Source organism: Diospyros lotus, chromosome 11, assembly GCF_014633365.1.
Source record: "Diospyros lotus cultivar Yz01 chromosome 11, ASM1463336v1, whole genome shotgun sequence".
Classification (NCBI taxonomy): domain Eukaryota; kingdom Viridiplantae; phylum Streptophyta; class Magnoliopsida; order Ericales; family Ebenaceae; genus Diospyros; species Diospyros lotus.
This window is the reverse complement of record NC_068348.1, coordinates 20,393,056-20,416,329: the sequence shown is the minus strand read 5'-3', so window position 1 is coordinate 20,416,329 and position 23,274 is coordinate 20,393,056. Positions and strand designations below refer to the sequence as shown.

General features: G+C 34.6%; 1 protein-coding gene across 1 annotated transcript; it reads right to left on the bottom strand.

Moving 5' to 3' along the window:
- Positions 1 to 456: 456 nt before the first annotated feature.
- LOC127812490 (expansin-like B1) lies at positions 457 to 1,820 on the bottom strand. Its single transcript, XM_052352890.1, has 4 exons — positions 1,685 to 1,820; positions 1,453 to 1,559; positions 795 to 1,106; positions 457 to 654 (listed from the first exon to the last, which is right to left on the bottom strand). Exons 1-4 carry the CDS (start codon positions 1,818 to 1,820, stop codon positions 457 to 459), a joined length of 753 nt encoding a protein of 250 aa, XP_052208850.1.
- Positions 1,821 to 23,274: the final 21,454 nt, after the last annotated feature.

Below are 23,274 nucleotides of genomic sequence, written 5' to 3'. Positions count from 1 at the left end.
CTACTACACTTGTCTTCTAGTTTCTATATTTTATTTTGCAGTGGCATTGTAGGACAAAAAGGGCCGAACATGCTGCAAATTCATTGCTTTCATATGAATATCATTTGAATAGATTTCCCGATATTGAGATTAAGCTGATCTATGACTGTCATCAAAATTCTACAATTTTTGTTTCCCATTTAAGCTATCTTGCATGGTGATCAATTCTCTCTTGGAATCTTATACAACCATTGATATAGAGATTTGATAAGAAAACTTTTATCCTTCAACATAGTGCAAACCAACCCTTTATTGAGAAAGTTGTAGAATACTAGCTCTAGTCCGGAGAACAAACACTACTTCAGTGAATCAAAGCTACTAGGAATTAATACTTAATATGCAACAAGCTGCTTGTCTACAACATTTTGATAATTATTCTATATATAAGGATAGGGAGTTTGCAGGGTAGGGGTTTGTTTAAGACAGCTGAATGGTTGTGTCATACACATCCCCAGCCTTCCATTTATTGGGAACAACATTAGTCATCTGCACCCATTTTGTGCATCCGTTGCCACTCACTTGGACCTTGAATGTAAGTGGACCTGATGGTGGGCTGGGTAGGTCCCATACTGTACCAAAGGACCTCTTCATGCATCTCCATTCTAGGTCATCTGCCTGCAACAAAATCAACAAGAAAATAGCATTGATCAACTAACTAATCAACCTAGTTCAAATTGACATCAGTTGCAAAAACTTATTAATTTGTTTATTATATCCATTAAACTATATACTAAATTCTATTTACACGATTGTACCTGCCACACTTCCACAGCAGTGATGTCATATACACCAGCTTGGTACAATATAATCACAGCCAAGTATGCCGGGAAGCTGCTTTGCTCATGAACCTTGAGCTTGAGGTTGTAACCTGGGTACCGGCAAGGAATTCTTTTGTATTCAATGTCGACTGCATCATAAGGAAACAACTCCAAGGCTGCGTTTGGAACAGCCAATTTTGAATAGGCACGGTCGCTGAGGATGAAGTCTGTCCCATGTCCTTCACCGTAATCTGTGACCACTACCCTCACTCCATCAGTACTGCAAATTTTGGGTATCTTGCATCTAACCTGTAGTAGGTAAACTTTTTATTATTAAATATTATTTTATGCTTTTACCTCTAAAAGTAATTGATTGGAAAAATGGCTTTTACAAGCTACCAATTTCTTGTGTTCTAGAAAAAGCAGAGTATAAAGTATTTGCACTTAAATATTGCTAATCATGAGCCCCACAATCACTATTGACTTCAAGACGTAATGGGTTAAAGTCAAGTCTTATTACAAGTGTAGGTCTCCAATAATAATATACTATGTGCTTTTCTGTGTGTAAATTAGTGCACCTTAGCTTAGTTTGTCCTACTCCATCCAAATAGTTGCATAGGTTTTTTGGACAAGTGATAACTTGGCATTGACTTACATGATAGCATCCACCACAGCCAGATCCATTCCTGTATAGCATAGAAACCCCTGCCACGTTGGCATTATTGACTTTTCGTCCAAATTCACCATACCCGCAAGCCCCACCTAAATTGACATCATCAAATGCATATTAATCTTTACAGTAAGATTATCAATCTAAGTAAATGCACAATACACACACATACACAAAGTACCATGTGCTTATGATAATAAATTAGTGTAATACATACTTGGACGTTCGAAACAACCAGGGCTGCCGCTATAGGTTGCTTTAGAGGATGCATAATCTTCCTGGGAGTAACAAATTGTGATTAACAGAACCAACATGCAAAGAAGTGAGCAATAGCTCTTAGCTGCAAAACCCATTGTTGTCTAGATCAGAAAATCACAGTGCAATATAAGAAAGGGAGCAACTGTCTCAAAAGAAGAGAAATAAAGAGAGAGTTTTGGGATGGGAAGCTCACATATGAAACCCAATATTTATAGTTGAAGATATAGGGGGCCTTGAAGGATGATAGAATTGCCACGTCTCTCTCTTCCACTAAAGGAGTAAGGAGCCCAAGTGGGGGTTAGGGACTGCGTTGGAGAGGAAGCAGCCTGACCAATGAGCTTTGCCCGACTTCCATCTCACCTTGCTGTATGCATTTTTTAGGTAGATCATAGGAGCATGTTTGCTTTCAGTACTATACTTTAGTACTATGATTCTAAGTTGAAGTGCTTCTATATCTATAGGGCCAATTGCTTCCATCATCAATTTCATCCTATCCTTAACCAAGCAATTGGCCCTGTAGGATAGGATGAAATTAATAAGTTATGATGATTTATAATTACTATTTTTGATTTTTGAGTGTTCACTGGATAATAAATTTACTAAATTCATTCAATAATATACAAAACACGCATTAGATATATATATATATATATAAATCTTATTTGTATATGAGATATCTTGACATCTCAAAAGTTAAAACGATAATTAAGAGAACAATACTAAAATGGATAATATTGCATTATTTAAACTCCAAACATCTTGAGATCTAGTTGACTTATTATTAATTTTCATATATATATATATATATATATATTTTCGAAAACTTAACAGACGTTTAACTTTTAAAATTGCAAACATTTTTTACAATTTTTATTTCATTTTATTATCTCACTAGCTCGTTGTCATAAAATCATTATGGGCGGAATGAAAAATGTTACATGTTGCATGTAACATTCTATCAAACCCACCAAACAAGCAGAGGATGAAATCAAATGATTATGTTAAACCATGTTGCATCATCCCTATGGAGATTGTCATTTGCACATAATCAATGTGGCATCATCCCTATCGAGGTTGTGATTTGTAACATTTGAAGGGGAATGGGGCTTCTAGAATTTTCTTATATACACCCCAAATTTTTTAAATATAATATAATTAATATTTAAAATGTTAAATATAATATAATTGACTATTAAATATATATTATATGATTTATGCATGTCTTTTGTTTTTTTATTTATATCTTTATTCTTTAACTCCCCCCTCCTGGTAATAGTATATGTCACCCATCATCAGTGTTGACGATGACAATTGCGAAAATGATTCCTAAAAACTTTTAAAAATCATGCCAACAACTTAATAATTCCATGACTTAGGTCAACTTAATATTGATCGATCAAAGGAATTATTGGTAATTTTCGATGACTTAGGTCTCTAATGACAAAAAACAAAAAAAAACAAAAAGATTAAGATGAGCAACTACATAAATAACAGAAGTCAAACGTAAAATTAGAAAAAAATTGTAATTGTCAATCATAATAATATTTTATTCTATAAATGAAAACAAAAAATAAAAAATGAAAACTAAAGAAAGACTTAGGTGTCCGAAATGGATATAGTTGGAGTTGCTTCATTGGAAAGCAATTGTAAGCCATGCCTTGTCTTGGCATGCCGCCCGGGGGGAATAAGTAGGGATAGCAATTACAACTAAAATCGTGGGGAACTGAATCGATCAACGTGGTTAAAAATCGTTTGACTGGGTAATGGTTTGGTTTGGAAAAAAACCGAACACTATTTCAATGAGTATGGTTTGGTTATGGTTTTCATTAAATCCAAACCAAAACCCGAACTGAAACCGAACTGAATGATGGGTAACCGAACCAAATATATATATAATATAATATGTATATATAATATATATATTATATACCAACTAGCCCACCCGAGCTTACCACTAGGGTTGCAAATGAGCCGAGCCATTCGGGCTCGGTTTGGTAAAAGTTCGTTCAGATTCGTTTGTTAAGGTAAATGAGCCGAGCTTGAGCCTAAATTTGAAGCTTAATTTGTTAACGAGCTGAGATTGAGCTAAACAAAATTCAGCTCGATTATAGGCTCGTGAGCTAGCTCGAATAGCAGCTCGCGAGCTTGCTCGAATACTAGCTCTCGAGCTGGCTCACTTAAAAGCTCGCGAGATGGCTCGATTACAGGATCACGAGCTAGTCCAATTAGAAGTTTGCGAGCTGGCTCATGAATAAGTTTATTTATAAATGTATTAATAAAATTATTTATAATTTTGAGTATACTTATTTATAAATACGTTAATAAAATGATTAATAGAATGTGTTGATATCATTAATAGAATGTGTTACATTCTATTAATGATACCAAATGATTATTCGACTAAGCGGTACATTACATTGCTTTAGTGACTATAACATTTAATTTAAGTATCAAAGTAATAAATATATTTATTTAAATTCTAAATATATCAATTAATATATTTCATGTACATAAAATAAAAAATAAATTAAATGTATAATAACTAACTATTGATAATATATATAAAAAAATAAATATAAATATAAATATAAATATAAAATGTTTCCTATCCAAAAAACTTCCTTTAATTTTGAATGCAAACATCCAACTTTACACATGATGGTGGGGGAATGAGCCCACTAAGGCTTATTTTTTTACATAGTTTAATTATACAAATAAAAATGCAATCAGACTTTAATTTTTTTAACATATTATGAGAATTTCGTTGGAGGGAAAAATTTATGATAAATTAAAATATATATTAAATGCATAATAATTAACTATTTGTAATAGTTATTAACATATTTAATCATCATAAAATTTATTTATTTAATAATAAAAATTAATTTTATCCATTGCACATTTTTAAAAAATGTATGAAAAAATTTATAAAATATATATTAACTCTTTTTTATTTTGTAATCAATTAAAATATAAATTTTTGGGCTTCCCGATGTCTCGGTTTTCAAACGAAAAATAAGGGCCTATTGTTATGAGGTATAGGCACATGCGGTCAGTGAAAAGCCGTAAGAGAAATGGAAAATAACTATGATATATTCTCAGAAAATTTAACGGGATTATTTCTTAATGATAAAATTGCCAAACATATTCATTCCATATACTCAAATAATTACAGGAGATCAAATCATACAATTACTCAAAGGAAAAAAGGCAAACCATAAAACTGATAACGGGGTTGATGCTCAATGACGACAATGGTTGCCAAACACGACAGGTCCCAACTCATCGATGTCATTTGAGGGTGGCATCTAGCTATTGCTGGCTTCACCAAGGTAAGGTGGAAGAGTAGCCTCTAGGAAACTAGGATAAGGGACATCTTCTGGGATGATGGGGAGATCGGAACTCCAGTTTGGGTTTGGATCAGGTTGAGGAATAGGTTGGGAATGTGCACGATAGGGTTCGGAGAGTAAATCCTGCAAATAAGGTCAATAAACTTGCAAATCACTAACCTGTTGTTGAAGAGAAAGAATGTGAGATACACAACCATAGACGAGATCTTGAAGCGAAACTAAAGTTTCAATAGTAAGTGAAACAGCTGCCTCTAATCGATCCCTTGCCGAAATCTGGTATAGAAGGAAGAAGACATTACTAACACCAAAAACTCTATCGATGGTAGAAAAGTCAATAGCTCATTCCTCATGACTGAAGTACGGGGCAAAGAAGCACTGTGGAGGGCATTGGGCATGCAAGACTATGTAGGCACCACACCGAGGCTGGGGTCTTGGTATGTTGCGCCTTGACATGATAGATCTAGATTTGACTAAATCTAAACAAATCAGATATGACTCAAATCTAAATGGATGGGTCAAAACAGATATGGGTCAGATCTAATGAGTCGAATCAACGATGGGTCGAACCTGAATCGGGTCGGGTCAGGTCAGACCAGGTCGGGTCGGAACGACCCAGATCTGGCAACAGCAGTAGGGATGGCGATGGTCGCGGCGGCGGCCGAGGGAAGGTGGCCGGTGGCCGGTGGCTGCGCGAGGGAACTAACAGCAGTGGCGGCGTGACCGGATCTAGCTGACGCGAGGGCCGATTGGGCCGGCGATGATGGCTAGGAGGAGTTGTGATCGACAGCTGGGCGTGGGGAAGCCACGCCGTGGCTCGCGGTCGGTGGCGGAGCAGGCGCTGGAGGCGGTTGCAGAGGGAACGACGGTGGCTATCAGAGGTGGTGGCGATGCTAGAAGGCAACGATGGCCGGTGATTGTTCGCACACAAGGTCTGTGCGTTGCAGGGGAAGGAGGAAAGAAGGAAGAAGAAGAAAAAAGAAAAGAAGAAAAGAAAAAAAATAAAAAAATAATTATAATAAAAATTATTTAAGTTTTTATCAAATTTCTATCAATTTTCTTAATATTTGTAGTATAATACCATATTTTTAAGTTTTTAAATAAGCTCGAGAAATCTGATAACAAGTTTAATAAAAATTAAAAAGAAATTAAAAAATCATCCACATTTTAGATATTTACGCTGATTAAATTTTTAAAAAAATTCTAATTAATTATAATAATAATCCACCACTCATCCCAAGTCAAAAAGCTTGGATTGGATTTGTTTGTCTATTTATAGTTTTGCTTTTGGGTAAAAGAAGTGAAAGTTGCTGTTGTTTGTCTTTTTATTTTTTATTTAATAACTAAATATTAAAAAAATAAAAAAGCAAATCTGAAATCACCCTCTCCCCCCCAATTCTCATTTCTGACTTGCCTGTCACTCTTTGAACTCTGCCCCCTCTCTCTCTCTCTCACTCTCTAAACTCCTGCCCTCTACCCCTCAGCCTCCGCCTTCGGTCTTCAGTGGTCATCGCCGCCTCTGCCTCTGCCTCCGCCTACGTTTGTCGCTACCAGATCTGTTTCCGCTTGCAGGTTATATATATGTATTATGTATGTGTGTATATGCATATATGTGGCTGTGTGATTTCAGGTGTGTATATATGTGTATATATGTGGCTGTGTGCATGTGGCTATGTGCAAATATGAAGATAGGTATGTTGGTCCCGCCTGTAGATTAATTGAAGATTGTTGTCTGTATCTGTGACATATATATGACTTCTTGTTATATAAATAATATTTCAGGATTTGTTAATTAAGCTATTGTATTTTAATTAATTTAAAAATTAAATTAATTATTATATTTTAATTTCTACTTGTACTAATAATTTAATTTTTATCTATACTAATAATTTAATTTTTATCTAAATATCATATATGTAGTAGTTGCACTGCACATCTCACTCTAATATATAAAAAAAAGTAAGTCACTCACTCTAAGTCCAACCAAGACAAAGTATGATATGATCACACGTTATAATGGATTAAATATGAATATAAAATACTTCACATTCTCACACCTCAAATAATCTCTTTAATTTACGCCCACGGGTGTGGGCTTCGAGTAAGGGCACAGTGCAAATCATTCTTTTAAGTCATATATTAAATTACTAATTAATTAATTATTATATTTTTAAAAATTCATTTTATTCTTATTTATGCTTAATTTTTTTGTTGAAGTTGCTGTCATTTTTTAGCAATTTTTTACAGAATATGGCATGCTCACAAAGTGGCAACACATAACAATGTTTTGCGAGCGAATCTTCGTCCGTTGAACAAACTCATCAATCAATACCTGTGGAGAGTTCTCAAGAGGTAAATGCTTCTGATAAGGAAATTGGTGGTAGGACTAGAAGTGATGTATGGAAACATTTTCAAAGAGTGATCATTAATAAAGAAATTAAATCCCAATGCAACTATTGTAAGAAATTATTTGCAGGTAAATCAACGAATGGTACATCAACTATGAAACAGCATCTCAATAGGTGTCCTAAGAGAAAATTGGTAGGAGATATAAGACAAATGTTTATAAAATCTGATTTGAAATGAGAGATCTCTTCCGGTCCATATGATGGAAAAAAAGGAAGAGAGAAATTAGGAAAGATGATCATTATGCATGATTATCCTCTTTCGATGGTAGAGCATAATGGATTCAAAGATTTCACAAGTACTATTCAACCTCTTTTCAAGTGTCATTCTCGTAATACTTTGAAGAATGATATCATGAGGATTTACAGTGAAGAGATGGATAAAGTGATGAGTTTGATTGAAAATATTGACAGTAGGGTGGCTATTACAACAGACATGTGGACTTCTAGTAACCAAAAAAGGGGTTTTATGGCTATTACAGCACATTTCATTGATAAGTCTTGGACATTGCATAGCAAAATTTTGAGGCATGACAAGTATTTTTTAACATAGTATATTGTTTTATTTTTGTTAAATTTGATAATTGTAACTTTAAACTTTAAGTTTACTAATAATTTATAATTGTATGTCATTTAGGTTTATCTATGTCCTTTGCCCTCATACAAGTGATGTGTTGACCGATGTGTTAATTGATGCTATGCTTGGGTGGAATGTGGACTCAAGATTATCCACAATTACAGTGGATAATTGCTCTACCAATGATAGTATGATTGGTAAGATTAAAGCAAAATTGAATGTTGGATGTCTTTTGAATGGTGGATCTTTATTGCATATGCGTTGTTCTGCCCATATATTGAATCTTATTGTTAAGATTGGTTTAGATGTGATTAAGCATGCCATTGATAATGTGAGGGAAAGTGTAGTTTTTTGGACAGCATCTCCAAAAAGAATAGAAAAGTTTGAGGATGTTTGTCGACAAATGAAAGTGCTTTATGTTAAAAGGTTGGGTTTGGATTATCCTACTAGATGGAACTTTACTTATTTGATGTTTAAAACTACTTTGGTTTATAAGTCTGTGTTTCCTCAACTTAAATTGTTTGAATCACAGTATAAGAATGTGCCAAGTGAGAAGGATTGGGAAACTGCAAATGATGTTTGCGACAAATTAGAGTTGTTTTATAATGCAATTGAGTTATTTTCTGGGACAAAATATCCTACTACTAATATGTACTTTCCAATAATTTGTAAGGTTAAGTTGACATTGAATGAGTGGGTCAAGTCTCCCAATGAAGTGATTAGTACAATGGCGAAAAGCATGTCAGATAAGTTTAATGCATATTGGAATGTGATTCATAAGTTGATGGGTGTTGTTGCAGTGTTAGATCCTAGGTATAAGATGACTTTTCTTGACTTTTACTCTCCTAAGGTCTATCCTTATGATTATGATAAACAAATTAGTAGCATCAAGTACCTTTGTTATGATTTGATGGAGGAATATCACATTAAAAAGAACAAAGTGAATGATGTGAATAGCCAAGAATGTACATTGGATGGGAGCATCACTCTAAGAGAGAATTTCATTTCTTTTGATGATGAATATCAATCTTTTCTTAAAAAGAGAAAAACTACTAAGATTACTAGTTTCAAAACTGAATTTGAGCTTTACTTGGATGAAGATGTTATAGTTGATAATGGTCAATTTGATATTTTACTTTGGTGGAAAGTGAATGGGGTGAAGTATCCTACCTTACAAATTATTGCAAGAGATATATTAGCCATTCATCTTTCTACTGTTGCTTCAGAGTCAGCATTCAGTTCTAGTGGGAGACTGGTGAGTCCTCATCGTAATCGACTTCATCCAAAGACAATAGAAGCATTGATGTATGCCCAAAGTTGGTTGTCAAATGAAGTGGAAAAATGTAAATTTATTTCATTTACTAGCTATTATTATTGTTAAGACTTTAAAATTTTTATATTAATTTACTTTTTATATTTATATTTTTGTTAGATGGAGTTGGCTCATTCATTTCAGATGGATATGCATCAATTTACGAAGAAGATATTAATGTTGTTGATGAAGGTATTAACTTTCGTAGCTAATTTTTTTTAGCTTAAATTATAATTTAATTATGCAAATATTAATTTATTGATCTTAACAATTGTAGGTTTGGAGATGTGATTTTCTATCCAAGAAGTTTGAAGTTAATTTGTATCTTTATGCAAGAAGAAAGTAACTTTATTAGATTTTCTCTTTGTTTATTATAGAGTTATAAAAAAAATTTATGAATGCTATTTGCAAGAGTTAGTCTTTTTTTGTTGGTATGGATCAAACTAAAAAAATCATGGTTAAACCGAAACCGAATGGTTTGGTTATGGTTTTTAATTTTTAAAACCAATACGTTAATGGTTTGGTTTTGGTTTTAGTATTTTAAGTTTGGTTTGATTATGATTTTAGCAAAAACCGAAACCAAACCGAACCATTACCAACCCTATAGTGGTAAGCATGGGTGGCGGTCAAATCTCTCCATTCATTACTCAGTTTGATATCAAGATCTAAGTCATATATATACCACCATTAGCATGGGTGGTGGTCAAATCTCTCCATTGCTCGGTTTGATATTTTTGAAAAAATGAGCTTAACTTCAAACTCCAAACCCAAGAAACACATGATAACTCCAAAATTATCAAATATTTAAAAGGTAAAAGGCATAAAAAAATGCCCTTCCACTTTGATAGTTTGGTCATTTGCCCCTCTCAACTTAAGTTTGATTTATTACGTCCCTCAACTTTTAATTTCATAATAATTATAATCCTCTTCTAATTTTGTAATAATCACATCTCTCTTGCTCCAATCAGCATAGCGAGTGAACTCACGCATGGTTGAAAAGCATGCAATGGCTAAAATTTTCAACTTCTTCTTCCTCCTCTATCATGATGACGACCCTCACCTTCTTCTTCCCCCTTTTAAAAGACAGTTAGTTTATCTTCAAACAACTGATGTTAACTGAAGATGTTGCTACATACCAACCAACACAAGAAAAAAAACACATTTTAGTTATGAATTTAGCCACAAAATTTTTTCGTCACTAATTAGAGATGGCTTAGCGACAGATCTGCGACGAAATATTCCATAACTAATTTTTTAATTATTTTTTCAATTTAGCAACGGAATATTCTGTCATTAAATAATTTTTAATATTTTTATTAAATTTTTAAATTTAGCGACGGAATATTTGGTTGCTAAATAATTAAAAAAATAATTAAATTAAATTTATTTAGAGACGTAATATTCCGTCGCTAAATAATTTTAAAAAATAAAAATAAAAATTTTTTAGCGAGGGAATATTTCATCGCTAAATAATTAAAAAAATTAATTAAATTAAAATTATTTAGTGACAGAATAATTTTGTCGCTAAATAATGAAAAAATAAAAAAAACCAAAATATATGATGTTATAAGAAAACCAAATAACTAAAAATTAAAGAATTAAAAAATTAAATTAAAATTAAAATAATTTAGAGCTAAATAATTAAAAAATAGTTTTGAGTAATATGTTGTCCTTTAGCAGATACCCTTTTTTTGAATTGAATAATATATAGATAGAATTTTTAATATCTACGATGTTGAGATGATACGTTTCACTTGTTTTAATGTCGCACTATATAATTTAGGAGTTTACACAGAAACTTATTAATGCTATTGAAAATAACTTTTAACAAAACATTTATAAAAATTTAATGTGAAATTTGTAAAATATTTAAATTAAATTTAAAATCTGATTTGATAATGAAAATTTTCATAGTTAAATGTAGAATTTATAAAAATTTTAATTAAATTCAAAATTAGTCATAGAATATTTTGTTATTAAGTTGCATATAAATAAAACAAGAAATTACAAATTAAATTCAAAATGAGTGATGGAATATTTTGAAAATAAGTTTGAAAATTTTTGGGGTGCAAATGTAATTCTAAAAAGTTTAAACAAAAATATTTAATGCGCTTGATACACCAAAGAGTTCCAAATTAGCTAGTCGTGCGCGTAGGGGTGAGATTTGGAGGTTTAGGGTTCAATCCCTGGGAAGGGCATGAAAATACTTTTGCTGGAAAAAGCGACACCCGTACAGAGCTCGAGCGTTGCTTTTATTTTTTTTCCATTGCTGATTCAGCGACGGGAAATATTCCGTCACTAAATTGCTCTGTCGCTAAAATTTAGCGACGCCAATTTTAGCGATAGATTTATATCCATCACTAAATTATTTAATGATAAAATTTGAAGCTTTAGCAACGATTTTTTCTGTCACTAAATGATTGATTTTTTGTAGTGGAATAGGAGCCTCTCCTCTCATTCACTCACAAATCTCAATTTCAAGCCAGCAACTTCACCATATAGCATTAGAAAGCAGTACAAGGCGTAAAGCAATTTCCAAAATGGGAATAGAAAGGGGAAGGTGATGGGATGGGCCTAATGAAAAGAACAAGCAATTACTTCTCCAGAATCCGCATGCACTCACTACAAAGAGCCAAGGGAACAAGCAATTACTACTTTTGATTTTTAAATGTGCACTGAATAATAAACTCACTAAATTCATTCAATAATATACAAAAACGCATTAGATATATATATATGAAAAAATCTTATTTGTACATGAGATACACTAACATCTCAAAAGTTAAAACAATAATTACATTATTTTAACTCCAAACATCTTGGGATCTAATTGATTTATTATTAATTTATATGCATATATATATATATATTTGGAAAACTTAATAGACATTTAACTTTCAAAATTGTGAACATTTTTTTACAATTTTTATTTTCATTTTATTGTCTCATTTGTTGTCATAAAGTCATTACGGAGGGAATCAAAAATGTTACGTGGTCCAATAAAGTCACAACATTCTATCAAACCCACCAAACATGCAAGGGGTGAAATGGAATGATTATGCTAAACCATGTTGCATCATCCCTACGGAGGTTGTCATTTGTACATAATCAATGTGGCATTATCCATATGGAGGTTGTCATTTGCAACATTGAAGGGAAGGGGCTTCTAAAATTTACTTATGTACCCCCCAAAAAAAAAAATTAAATATAATACAATTAGAGTTAAAAGTGTTAAATATAATATAATTAGCTATTAAATATATATTAGAAGTTAGTCATAAAATGGTAACGCCACACCATCAAGATGGAGTGTTAATGTTATCTTCTTCTTTCTTTTTTTTTGTTGTAAATAAAAAAATATATAAAGAAACAACGTCAAAGCATTTACAACTAAAGATCAAGGTATATCTTGGACCAAAAGCAAACTATCAAACCCTCGGGGTATAGCTTCGCTGGCAAAGGAAGAACTTCCTAGGGTGATGTTTTTTGGGCCCCCAAGTTCCGTGTTCAAGCTCTGGATAGGAGAGGAAGCTCAATAGTCTGGAGCAATCCTGAAAAATTAAAAAATGTTTGCCGCTCTCATATTTGCGGTTGTGCTAGGGATTGAAATTAGCTGTTGGGTCCTCTGATTTATATCTCTTGCTAATATCGTGGGGTTGAACAGCAGAAAGGGCTCGTGATAATACGTTAATAAAAAAATATATCAAAAAAAAAAAAACAAAAGCACTCAAATACAAATGCTCTCAAGATGGAGTGTTAATGTTATCACTCATCACCATTGCATTGTTTTCTTCAGCAATAGCGCATGTTGTCAGGGAAAGACAATATGTCTTAGAGAAACTCCAAATGGAGAAACATGCAAAGTAACTACGTACAACGCTCACTGGTGTATTTAAAAAAGAACGTAAACAAGGTAAACAAAATGTAAAAGAGCAAATCCCCTTCAGAAGACAGTTAGTTTATCTTCAAATAGGTGTTGCTGTCTGTCTGAAGATGCTGCTACGTACCAACCAACAGGAGCATCTCCTCTCATTCACTCACAGATCTCAACTTCAAACCAGCAACTTCACCATATAGCATTAGAAAGCAGTACCGGGTGTAAAGCAATTTCCAAATGGAAAGAGAAAGGGGAAGGTGATGGGATCGGCCTAATGAAAAGAACAAGCAATTATTTCTCCCTAATCCACTTATGCACAAACTACAAAGAGCCAAGGCAAACTATAATCATGATTGCCTATAAGTTAATTAATTTATAACATTAATTTTAAAATTAATATTATAATACAATTAAAGAGTTTCTACTCTGATAAAGATTACACAAGAAGAGAGTGAATTAATTTATAATGTTAATTTTATAATGTTCTCTACGTAAATTTTGTAGCAAAATGTTAACATTTTATTATGAAACTATTAAATTGTAGACAATTTAAAGGATTTAAATTTCTTTCCACCAAATACAATTTTTGGCTATGAAAATTTTATCCACGCTATAAGTTTTGCAGTCAAAAGTTAATAGTTTACTACGAAATTATTAAATTATAGATAATTTAAATGAGTCAAATTTTTTGCTCCCAAATATAATTTTTCACTACAAAAGGTTTATCTACGATTCTAAATTGTGTAGCTAAAATAAGATTTTGCTACAAAATTATTAAAATGTAGTTAAAAGATAATTTTAATTTTCTCTAAATCATAAATAATGAAAATTAAAAAATATTAAAATACAAAAACATATAAAAAAAAAATTAGCAGGAATCTTTCCCCCCAAAATATACCCACGATTCTAATCAAATTAAATGAAAAATATTACATTTAGAAAACCCAAATTAAATGAAAAAAATTAGCGGGCAAACCCATTAATTAAGCATACATATTCAGCTGATTCAATCCAAATCTTCAATTTCTTCATATCAAATTCAAATCCTTACACAGAATTCAGTCTCCCACTATTCACTTGTGCAAACTCAATTGACGACTTCATGGTTGTTTAGCATGATTCTGTGCAAACCCACTCCAAGTACCCCGATCTTTAGATTCTTTAGCACGATTTAGGCTTAGTTTGGCTAGGCTTTTCTTTAACAACGTTTAAGCTGAGTAATGTTTAAACTGTGTAATAGCGTTTAAGTTATATAGCGTTTAAGCTAATAATATGTTTGGCAAAATGTATTTTTAAAATATTAGTTAATAGTTATGTGTTTGATTTGAAATAACTGATAAACTATCAAAATATGATAAAAAGACGAAAATAAACATGTTATTGAATAATACAAAAAATATAAAAAATATTTATTTTAAATAAAATTGATTATAGATTATTGTTATATAAATGTATATATATATGTTAAAATTACTGTTATATATATACACACACTATTACATATATATATACATATACAGAGACAATGAGGAGGAGATGACAGACGGATCGCGATGGCGAATCTTGGGGGAGATGACAGACTATGGGGACGACGGTGGCGGAAGGTGAGGGCGACGGGCGAAATGAGGGTGATGGGGTGGGAAAACGGTGGACGCTGGGGGCGATAGGCAATGGGTTGGAAAAGCTGTGGCAATGGAAGACGGCGGGGGCGACAATGACTGTTAGAAAACTAAGGGCGACGGCTGACGACGGGGGCGATAGCGACGGCTGGAAAAACTAGTGGCGACAGTGGAAGGCAAGAGGTGGAGGGTTGAAGAAGAAGGGCAATAGCTGAAAATGGTTGAAAAGATTGAGAATAAAATAGACATTTACTTTGTCAACCTAGCTTAATTAGTAGTAACGTTTTTCAAAAGCTGATGGGTGGAAGCTTTTGTAAAAAGCTAATATATGAGCATTTAAGCTATAAATCCAAACACTTAAATAAATAAGCTGGGTAACTTAAAACTACCACATCAGCTTATAAGCGGTCAAACTGCCCAACCAAACGATGCCTTACTTGTGCAAACGTACTCCATGATTTTATTTAGCATGATGTTGTGCGAATCCTTGCATCCTCGATTCTTTGTCGTGACTTGCTCCACGAACCCCTTCGGCAACATCTCCACTGTCTCCTGATCCGACTTCGGCAATTTCCTTAGGACCCAAAAGAGGTAGTTCGAACTCTTTCTGATTCTTCTCAACATTAATCCGGTTTTTGTTCCGATTTTTTCCCTAATTTGGTTTTTCCCTTATTGTCTGGATTCATTGTTTATGTTTTAGTTCCACAAGCACACCGTATGTTTGATAAAATGCCTACACCAGGTGGACTGCAAATAATGACATCATTTTGAATACATTGATTTTAGTTATTCTCGTGTGTATATATACAAATATCTACGCTTGCACAAGGACATTTATGGATTGCTTGCTGCTTCTTTGATTTTTAGTTCTCCAATCGTTTTGCGGATAAGCCAATATACGATTTTAGTTGCTGCTTCTTTGCTTTTCCTCCTTGTAATCATCTTTGTGTTTAGAATTGATTCTTTTATTTTTTTCCCTTATTGCTTGGATTCATTATTTATGTTTTAGTTATACAAGCACACCATATGTTTGATAAAATGCTTATGTTTCATCTCTGCGTGTACCATTTGTTTGATAAAATGCCTATGTTTGATAAAATGGCTATGATAAAAATAATTAGATTTATTTTTTAAAGTTTTTTAAATTAGATTATGTCATTTTGTTTAGAGTACTCTTATTCATCAAATATCCATTTGATCCCACATCCGTAATGCCCTATTGTAGTATTCTTCTTTGCACCGAGTTAACTAAACTAATGATATTTATTTGAAAGTTGTAAATGTTGCAAGTGTTCATCTGGTGGACTAGTGTTCATCTGGTGGACTATTGAAAGAATTATTACACGGACAATACTAAATATAAGATTAATGGGTTATTTGGAGCCCAAATAAATAAATAAAGGAATCAGCCTACAACATGGATTGTAGAATGAAATATTCTTCTCTTAAATGTCAATTCTAAGTGAGTCCATAGATAATATGTTAGCATAGAGTGTTATATAATATACATATAGTTTAACGTTCATGACATGCCCATGTGGTTATATATTCAATTTTGGATACATATTGACCAATAGTATCATTATAACTGCCATACTATCAATAGATGCCCCTCTTCTCCTTGTGGGAAGTATTTTAAATTCTCGTTGCCAGTTTAAAAGTTGTATTCTTTGCATCATTCTTGTGCCTAGAGACCCATATGGGGTACAAGCATGATTCTAATTAACCGTCATCATCCTACCTCAATATATCCTGCAAACTGTATCCCTTGGGAAGGCATCCTCGATTATGACAAAATTAATAAGTGTTCTGTTGCATTGGTGTCTTCCAGAAATAAAGGGTTTTTCATGCAATCTTGTAACTACCACTACAAAAAAAAAAAAAAAACAGTGACGGATTTAATGACGAAATTTTTCCGTCGCTAATTAGAGACGGCTCAGCGATGGATACTCCATCGCTAATTTTTTTTAATTTTTTTAAATTTAGCGACCGAATTAGCAACAGAATATTATTCCGTCACTAACTAACTTTAATATTTTTTATTAAATTTATTTAGCGACGAAATATTTCGTCGCTAAATATTTAAAAAAAATAAATTAAAATTAAATTTATTTTAGTGACGGGCAGCTTGTCACTAAACAACGACGGGCAGACCTGTTGCATTTAGTGACGGACAGACCCGTCCCTAAACAAAATGTTTAGCGATGGGCAAATGCCCGCTACCCGTCGCTAAACAACTTTGCATTTAGTGACGAGCAGACTCGTGACTAAACAAAACGTTTAGCGAGCTAACCCCCGTGCCCCCCTTCCCAGCCGCGCCCTCCCCCCTTTTAAATTAAAATTAAATTTATTTAGTGACGGAATATTCTCATCGCTAAATAATTAAAAAAATTAAATAAAAATTAAAATTATATAGCAACGAAATATTCCACCGCTAAATATTTAAAAAAATAAATTTATTTTAGTGACGGATAGCCCACCACTAAACAGCGACGGGTAGACTCGTCGCTAAATACTTTGCGTTTAGTGATGGGCAGACCCGTCTAAACAAAACGTTTAGCGAGCTAACCCCCACACCCCCCATTTCCCAATTGCGCCCTCCCTTCTTTTTTGAATTTTCCCGCCCCCCTTTGAATTTCCCCCCTCCCCTATAAATCCCCCCTTCTTCCCCTCCCCTCCCCCCCCCCCCCGTGACACTCTCTTTCTCATTTCTCCTCCCTCTTCTCGCCCCCTTTACACTCCCAATTTCACGTCCAAAATTTTATTTAATTTTTTTTGTTGTAGAGTCTTTATTTAGAAGATACGAGCATTACCAAAATTTGTCAGGGCCTGCTCGCAAATTACCCGCTAGCATAGGAAATCCGAGAGAAGGTCCATTCAAGATGGATACAGATACAAATATCACTTAACATTTTTCCAAATATTCTTTTCATTCACATATTTTCTCACAAACAACAGAAGCCATAAAAATTTATTACATCATTATCTCGGGCTTACCACCCATACACTTACAAAATAAAGAGGGCACTAAGACTTAAATAAAAAAAATAAAGCCTTCTACTCATGCCTTCCTAATTACACCCATAGATCTTGAGGCCGGGGCATCTCTGTACACATCTATCTAGAACTCACTCAAAACAATTATCTTCCTTTCTCTGGAATGACAAAAGAAGAAAAAGTGAGCCACAAGGCTCAGCAAGCATATAGCACAAGAAAGACATCAATAGGATAATATATGAAGGCATGAACCATTCTGAGCAAAGGAAAATCACAATCCCGACAAGTAAACCTCACTTGAATCCATGCCTTCTACGCTTGACAACATCATCTCATAAGAAATTATAATTCATTACATTTCATCAAAACCCATTTTTTCAAAGTGAGCATTAAGGCTCAGTAAGTGTATAAATCAACGAAAACTGGATATAACCAGACTTTCTTGAACATCATTCATATCATACCACATATGGACCCACATCAGTCCTAAAAGCATAGATGACACACAATCTATGCCATGTAGTTATATCACACGTTACCCACCCATAACATCAATGCACGGATGCACACATAATGCACACATATGGTCCTTGGGGCCCATATTAGAAAATGCACATAATGGCGCCCAAGACCCCTTATACAAACCTATTGTAGCCAAGGGCAGGCTACCAAAATAAGAACATGAGCCCAAGACTCTCATCTCACATCTATCACCATCATCATTGTAATACCCCATGTTTGTATAAGGTTGCCACGTAATTTTAATAAGTTTAGAATACTGAAAAATGAAATTTATAGCAATTTCAGGTATCGAATCAACTGTAGGGAATGCCTTGGAGTGAAATTGTCTAAGGAAAATGATATAGTTTCGACGAGCGTTCCGAAATAGGATTTATGGTATCAAAAGAAATCAAATTGGGAACAATTTTCGGTACAGCTAAAATACAGCTGCTAATTAGGCTGTAAAACCGAATCATCATAGGAAACTCCCGAAAAATTAACGGAACCTTAGGGGGGGCTTCGGTTTTGCATAATGAGCAACCCTTCAGTAGTTCCAGGATGAAACGCCAGCTCGGTGAGGACACTAAGGCAAAATCGTCATTTTAAACTAAGCTTCGAAATTATTAATTTTGTGTTTTTGGTATCGTAATGTCAATTAATTTAGTGTTTGAGGATATTATTATAATTAGAGAATTATTCTAATGAATTTAAGATAAAATTTGGGGTTAATGCATAATTTTTATATATATTAAATGTAATATATAATATATATAGTATATATATATATATGTGGGTGTGGCTGTGTGTGCCAGCCTCTGAGATTTTGATGGCCAAGATTGGAAGCTAGATTTGAGGAATAATCCTGCAAGAGAAAAGATTTGAATGCATTAAATGTGATGTGTATATGAACGTGCTGGGCATGCGTAAGGCCACGCCTCTGTAAATAATTCCATGACTTGCAAACTCCAAATCTTCATACCCTGCAAATCTCCAACGATTTACATGCAACCCCCATTCCCTGCAAATGCAACCCATGCCCTGCAACTCCAGATCAGCCGCATCCTTGCAAGATTCAAGCCATGCCTCTACAAAATCAGCCGAGATTTGTGCAAAGAAGGTATGGGAAAAAGCGTGAGGTGAGGCAATGGAAATCGGCTATAAAAATGGGGAGGTTGTGAGCAATGGGGAAGAGCAACAGAAAGTTGCAGAGGAAGAGGGAGAGAAGCCGCGAGCTTCTAACAAGCTTGAGCAGGAGAGGGCGGCGTGCGGTGATGGCAGCGGTGCAACGATGATCAGTGGGTGTCTGAGGAGGCTTCCGGTGTTGGTGGAAGCAACCATGGCATCCGCGGAGCTGCCATTGCAACAGCTTGGCGACGCGGCAGCAATGCGCAGAAGCCACAGGTAGCGAGCATGGGCGGCCAGAAGCGCGGAGAGGTGATTGGCAGAGGCGCGCGGTGGTGCTGGCAAGCAGTAGTGACTGGCGGAAGGGCCGGGTGCCGGCGGGCGCGATGCTGTGCATGCGCAGGTGCTAGTTGCAGGCAGTCACGGGTGAAGAAGAAGAAGAAGAGGAAGAGAAGAAAGAGAAGTGAGAAGAAGAAGAAGGAAAAAGAGAAGAAGAAAGAGAAAAAGAAAGAAGAAAAGGAAAAAGAAAAAGGAAGAAGGAGCATGGTTGTGCACAGAGCAGAGGCGGGAGGAAGAAGAAGGGAGGGAGAAGAAGAGAAAAAAAAAAAAGAAAAGAGAAAAGAAAAGAAAAAAGAAGAAAGAAAGAAAAATGAAGAAAATAAAAGAAAAAAAAGGAAAATAGAAAACAAAATTGGAGAAAAGTTCTGGAAAAATCCAAAAAAAAAAAAGGATTTGGTGATTTATTATTACTTCAGAGATTTTGACAGGAAAAATTGTTCGGGCACGCGTTTCGAGAATGTGGCACGCATACCGAGAAAGTCAAGGATGCTAAGTTAAGGTAAGTAAAATTTACTAAAAAATTTCAGAAATTATAAAATATTATTTTATGAATTTTCGTAGTGAAAGATTCGAGGAAATATTTTAGAAATATTTAGTTTGGAATTATTGAGGAAAATTAGGAAGAAATAGAAAGAAAATTATAGAAAATGTCAGAAAGTATGGAAAAATAGATTTTAATATTTATGTAAATAATTATGGTGATTAGGATACTTTGAGGCTTAAGTTGAAGCGACTGGTGCAAATTTTGAGGTTGGCACGTAAATCGAGGCGATGCACGAATTTCGAGACAGACGCGGATATCGAGGTAGCTCGACAAGTTTGAGAAGGTAAGTGGTACTTCCTCGAAAATGTTTACTTCATATTGACATACTCTGATATATATCCATCACGTAGACTGCATACATGACATGACTATGAAATGCATAAATACACATTGATATCATTGATCACTCGCATTTGAGGCCGTAGGGAGTACGAACTGGCACCGCTACTTTACCAAGGGTGCACCCATACACCTCGGCTTCGAAAGAGAGGGCTGCAAAAATGGTAGGTAGCATGAGGGGTGCAGTTGACACCTACGATGAAAGACATTGCATACACACATAACATAGCATTATGTACCCTTACTTAGATGATTCATCATCTAACTTGGGCTTTGCCCTTGGAATATTCAAACATTCCAGGTGAAAATTGTAGCAGATACAAGGATAAATGAGGCATGATAAAGCACTTAATAGAGTACATGAAGAATGAAATGTATGTTATGTAGCCCATGTATTTAAGTTCTGCTACTTTAAATTCTGCACGTTTTGAGAAATGTCGAAGATGTAAGAATTTATTTATGATTAATGTTAAGATATCAAGTTTCGATCATTGCTTCCGCATTTGATGTGTATAGTGATTCTCTTTCGAGAAAAAATAATTGGAAGTTCTGGGACCGATTCGAGGTATGATGTGGTTTAGCTTTAGTGTTTGAAAAAAAAAAAAAAGATTATTGTCCCAGAATTGTCCCAAGTTTATAACGTGCCCGGGAAAGTGGGGCGTTACAATCATCATGTACCACATCACTCATAATCTCATTAAGGTCACAAGCTGTTGTGGGCCTCTACCCACAATCTTACACATCACAAGATCCAGTTGCTGTGGGCCTCCACCCACAGTCTTACGCATCACATGATCTAGCTGTTGTAGGCCTCCACCCATAGTCTTACGCACCACAAGCACAAGCCCATTTCCACCACCATCACCACAGCACACAAAGGAACCATGCAATGCAACATATAAAGAATGTAATGGCTCTTGCAGCATTAACATGATGACCAGGCCCCCATAAGCCAAGCATCAGGCCATGCTAAGCCCACGTAAGAATCCACACACACACAAATGCTCTAACGCATATGCTCGCCTAACATACACAAGTTAGCACTCACAAGCCAACCGTGTCATGCTAATGCTCACGCTCCCATCACATACAAAGCATGACCTCCCCAATGAATGCAACCCCATGATCCAACATCACAAAGTAAGGCAATATAGAAACATAATGCCATGCCACACAACCACAAACAATGCTATGATTAATGGCATTCACACATCCTCACTTTGATTTCTCATTAGAGCTCTTGGCCCTCCCACACATTTCACATTGATTAAGGGCAATTATTCTTATAATGATAGCCATGTATCAAGCATGAGTTACCATAGACATGCTAACCAAGATCATTTCCTATTAACTTCCCAAATAATCATCATCATGCTTCCTCATGCAACTCAATTACATTTTTATCTCATGAACCCCACAAATATACATATAAGTGTTTTCCACCACATTTTATCATTTTAGAGGATTAAATGATATCAAATGAAGCATTTAAAAACACTTTACATTAGCCATCTTACTTGTATCGGATTAAGAAGAGTCTTAACCCATTCAAATAATAACTAAAATATATGATATTATATATCAAATCGAAGCACTTGAAGTCTAGTTTATGAAACTTAAAACGGATCGTAAATAAAAGTTCTACATCAAAACTTATGGCCAAAATAGTGAGACATGCGCAGAGTAGTCAAGTTGCAGCCGAGTCGACTCGGCGAAAATCCGAGTCAACTTGGCCGAGAACGAATGAAGAAGGCCAAAAATCCACCAAAAACCCTCAAAATGGGCACCAAATCCCCAAAAACTCTCATTCTAACTTCCTAACCCACAATGCCATTCCATGAAAGAAAAATATGGGGTGATCAAGCCCCAACGAAACCATCAACGGGACACCATGATGACTTAAGAAGAGACCCACAACTTTAGAAAAACATGAAAAATAACCCATTTAACTTAAACTCTTTAAACACCATTTTAAGATGTAAAAATACAACCGGGTTACACATGAAGACGTAGCCTTGCATTAAAAGATAGAAGGAGAGAAGAGGGATGCTTGCCTTTTCGATTAAAATCTCCCCACCCTGAGCTTGATTCCACCACACTTAATGGAAGAAAAAAGAGAAGAAGAAGAAGAAGGTGAGGATGAAGATGAAGATTTGCCGAGATAACCAAGGAAAGAGAGAAAGAAAAAGAATAATAGAAGAAAAATGAAAGAAGAATGGGAGAGGAGTGGCCTTCACGCCAACTCCAACCACTCCCAACTTTTCTCTTTCAAATTTTGCCCCTACCTCATATACACACACATAAAAATCCAAGCCCCTTTTAGACTTTTTCCATTTTCTTTTCATTTCCATTTATTTCATTCCAATTATATAAACACATGGGCCCAAGCCTATTTCATTAGCCAACTCAAAAGGGCCTTAACAAATCCTTAAGCCCACTTTTGACATTTGCCATATTTTCCATTCTCTTATCTCTTTTTCTATATTCACAAATTTTGCGCACACAAAATCATACACACACACATATATATAATGCCAAGGCCCACTTTACTAATGGCTCATGGGATTTCT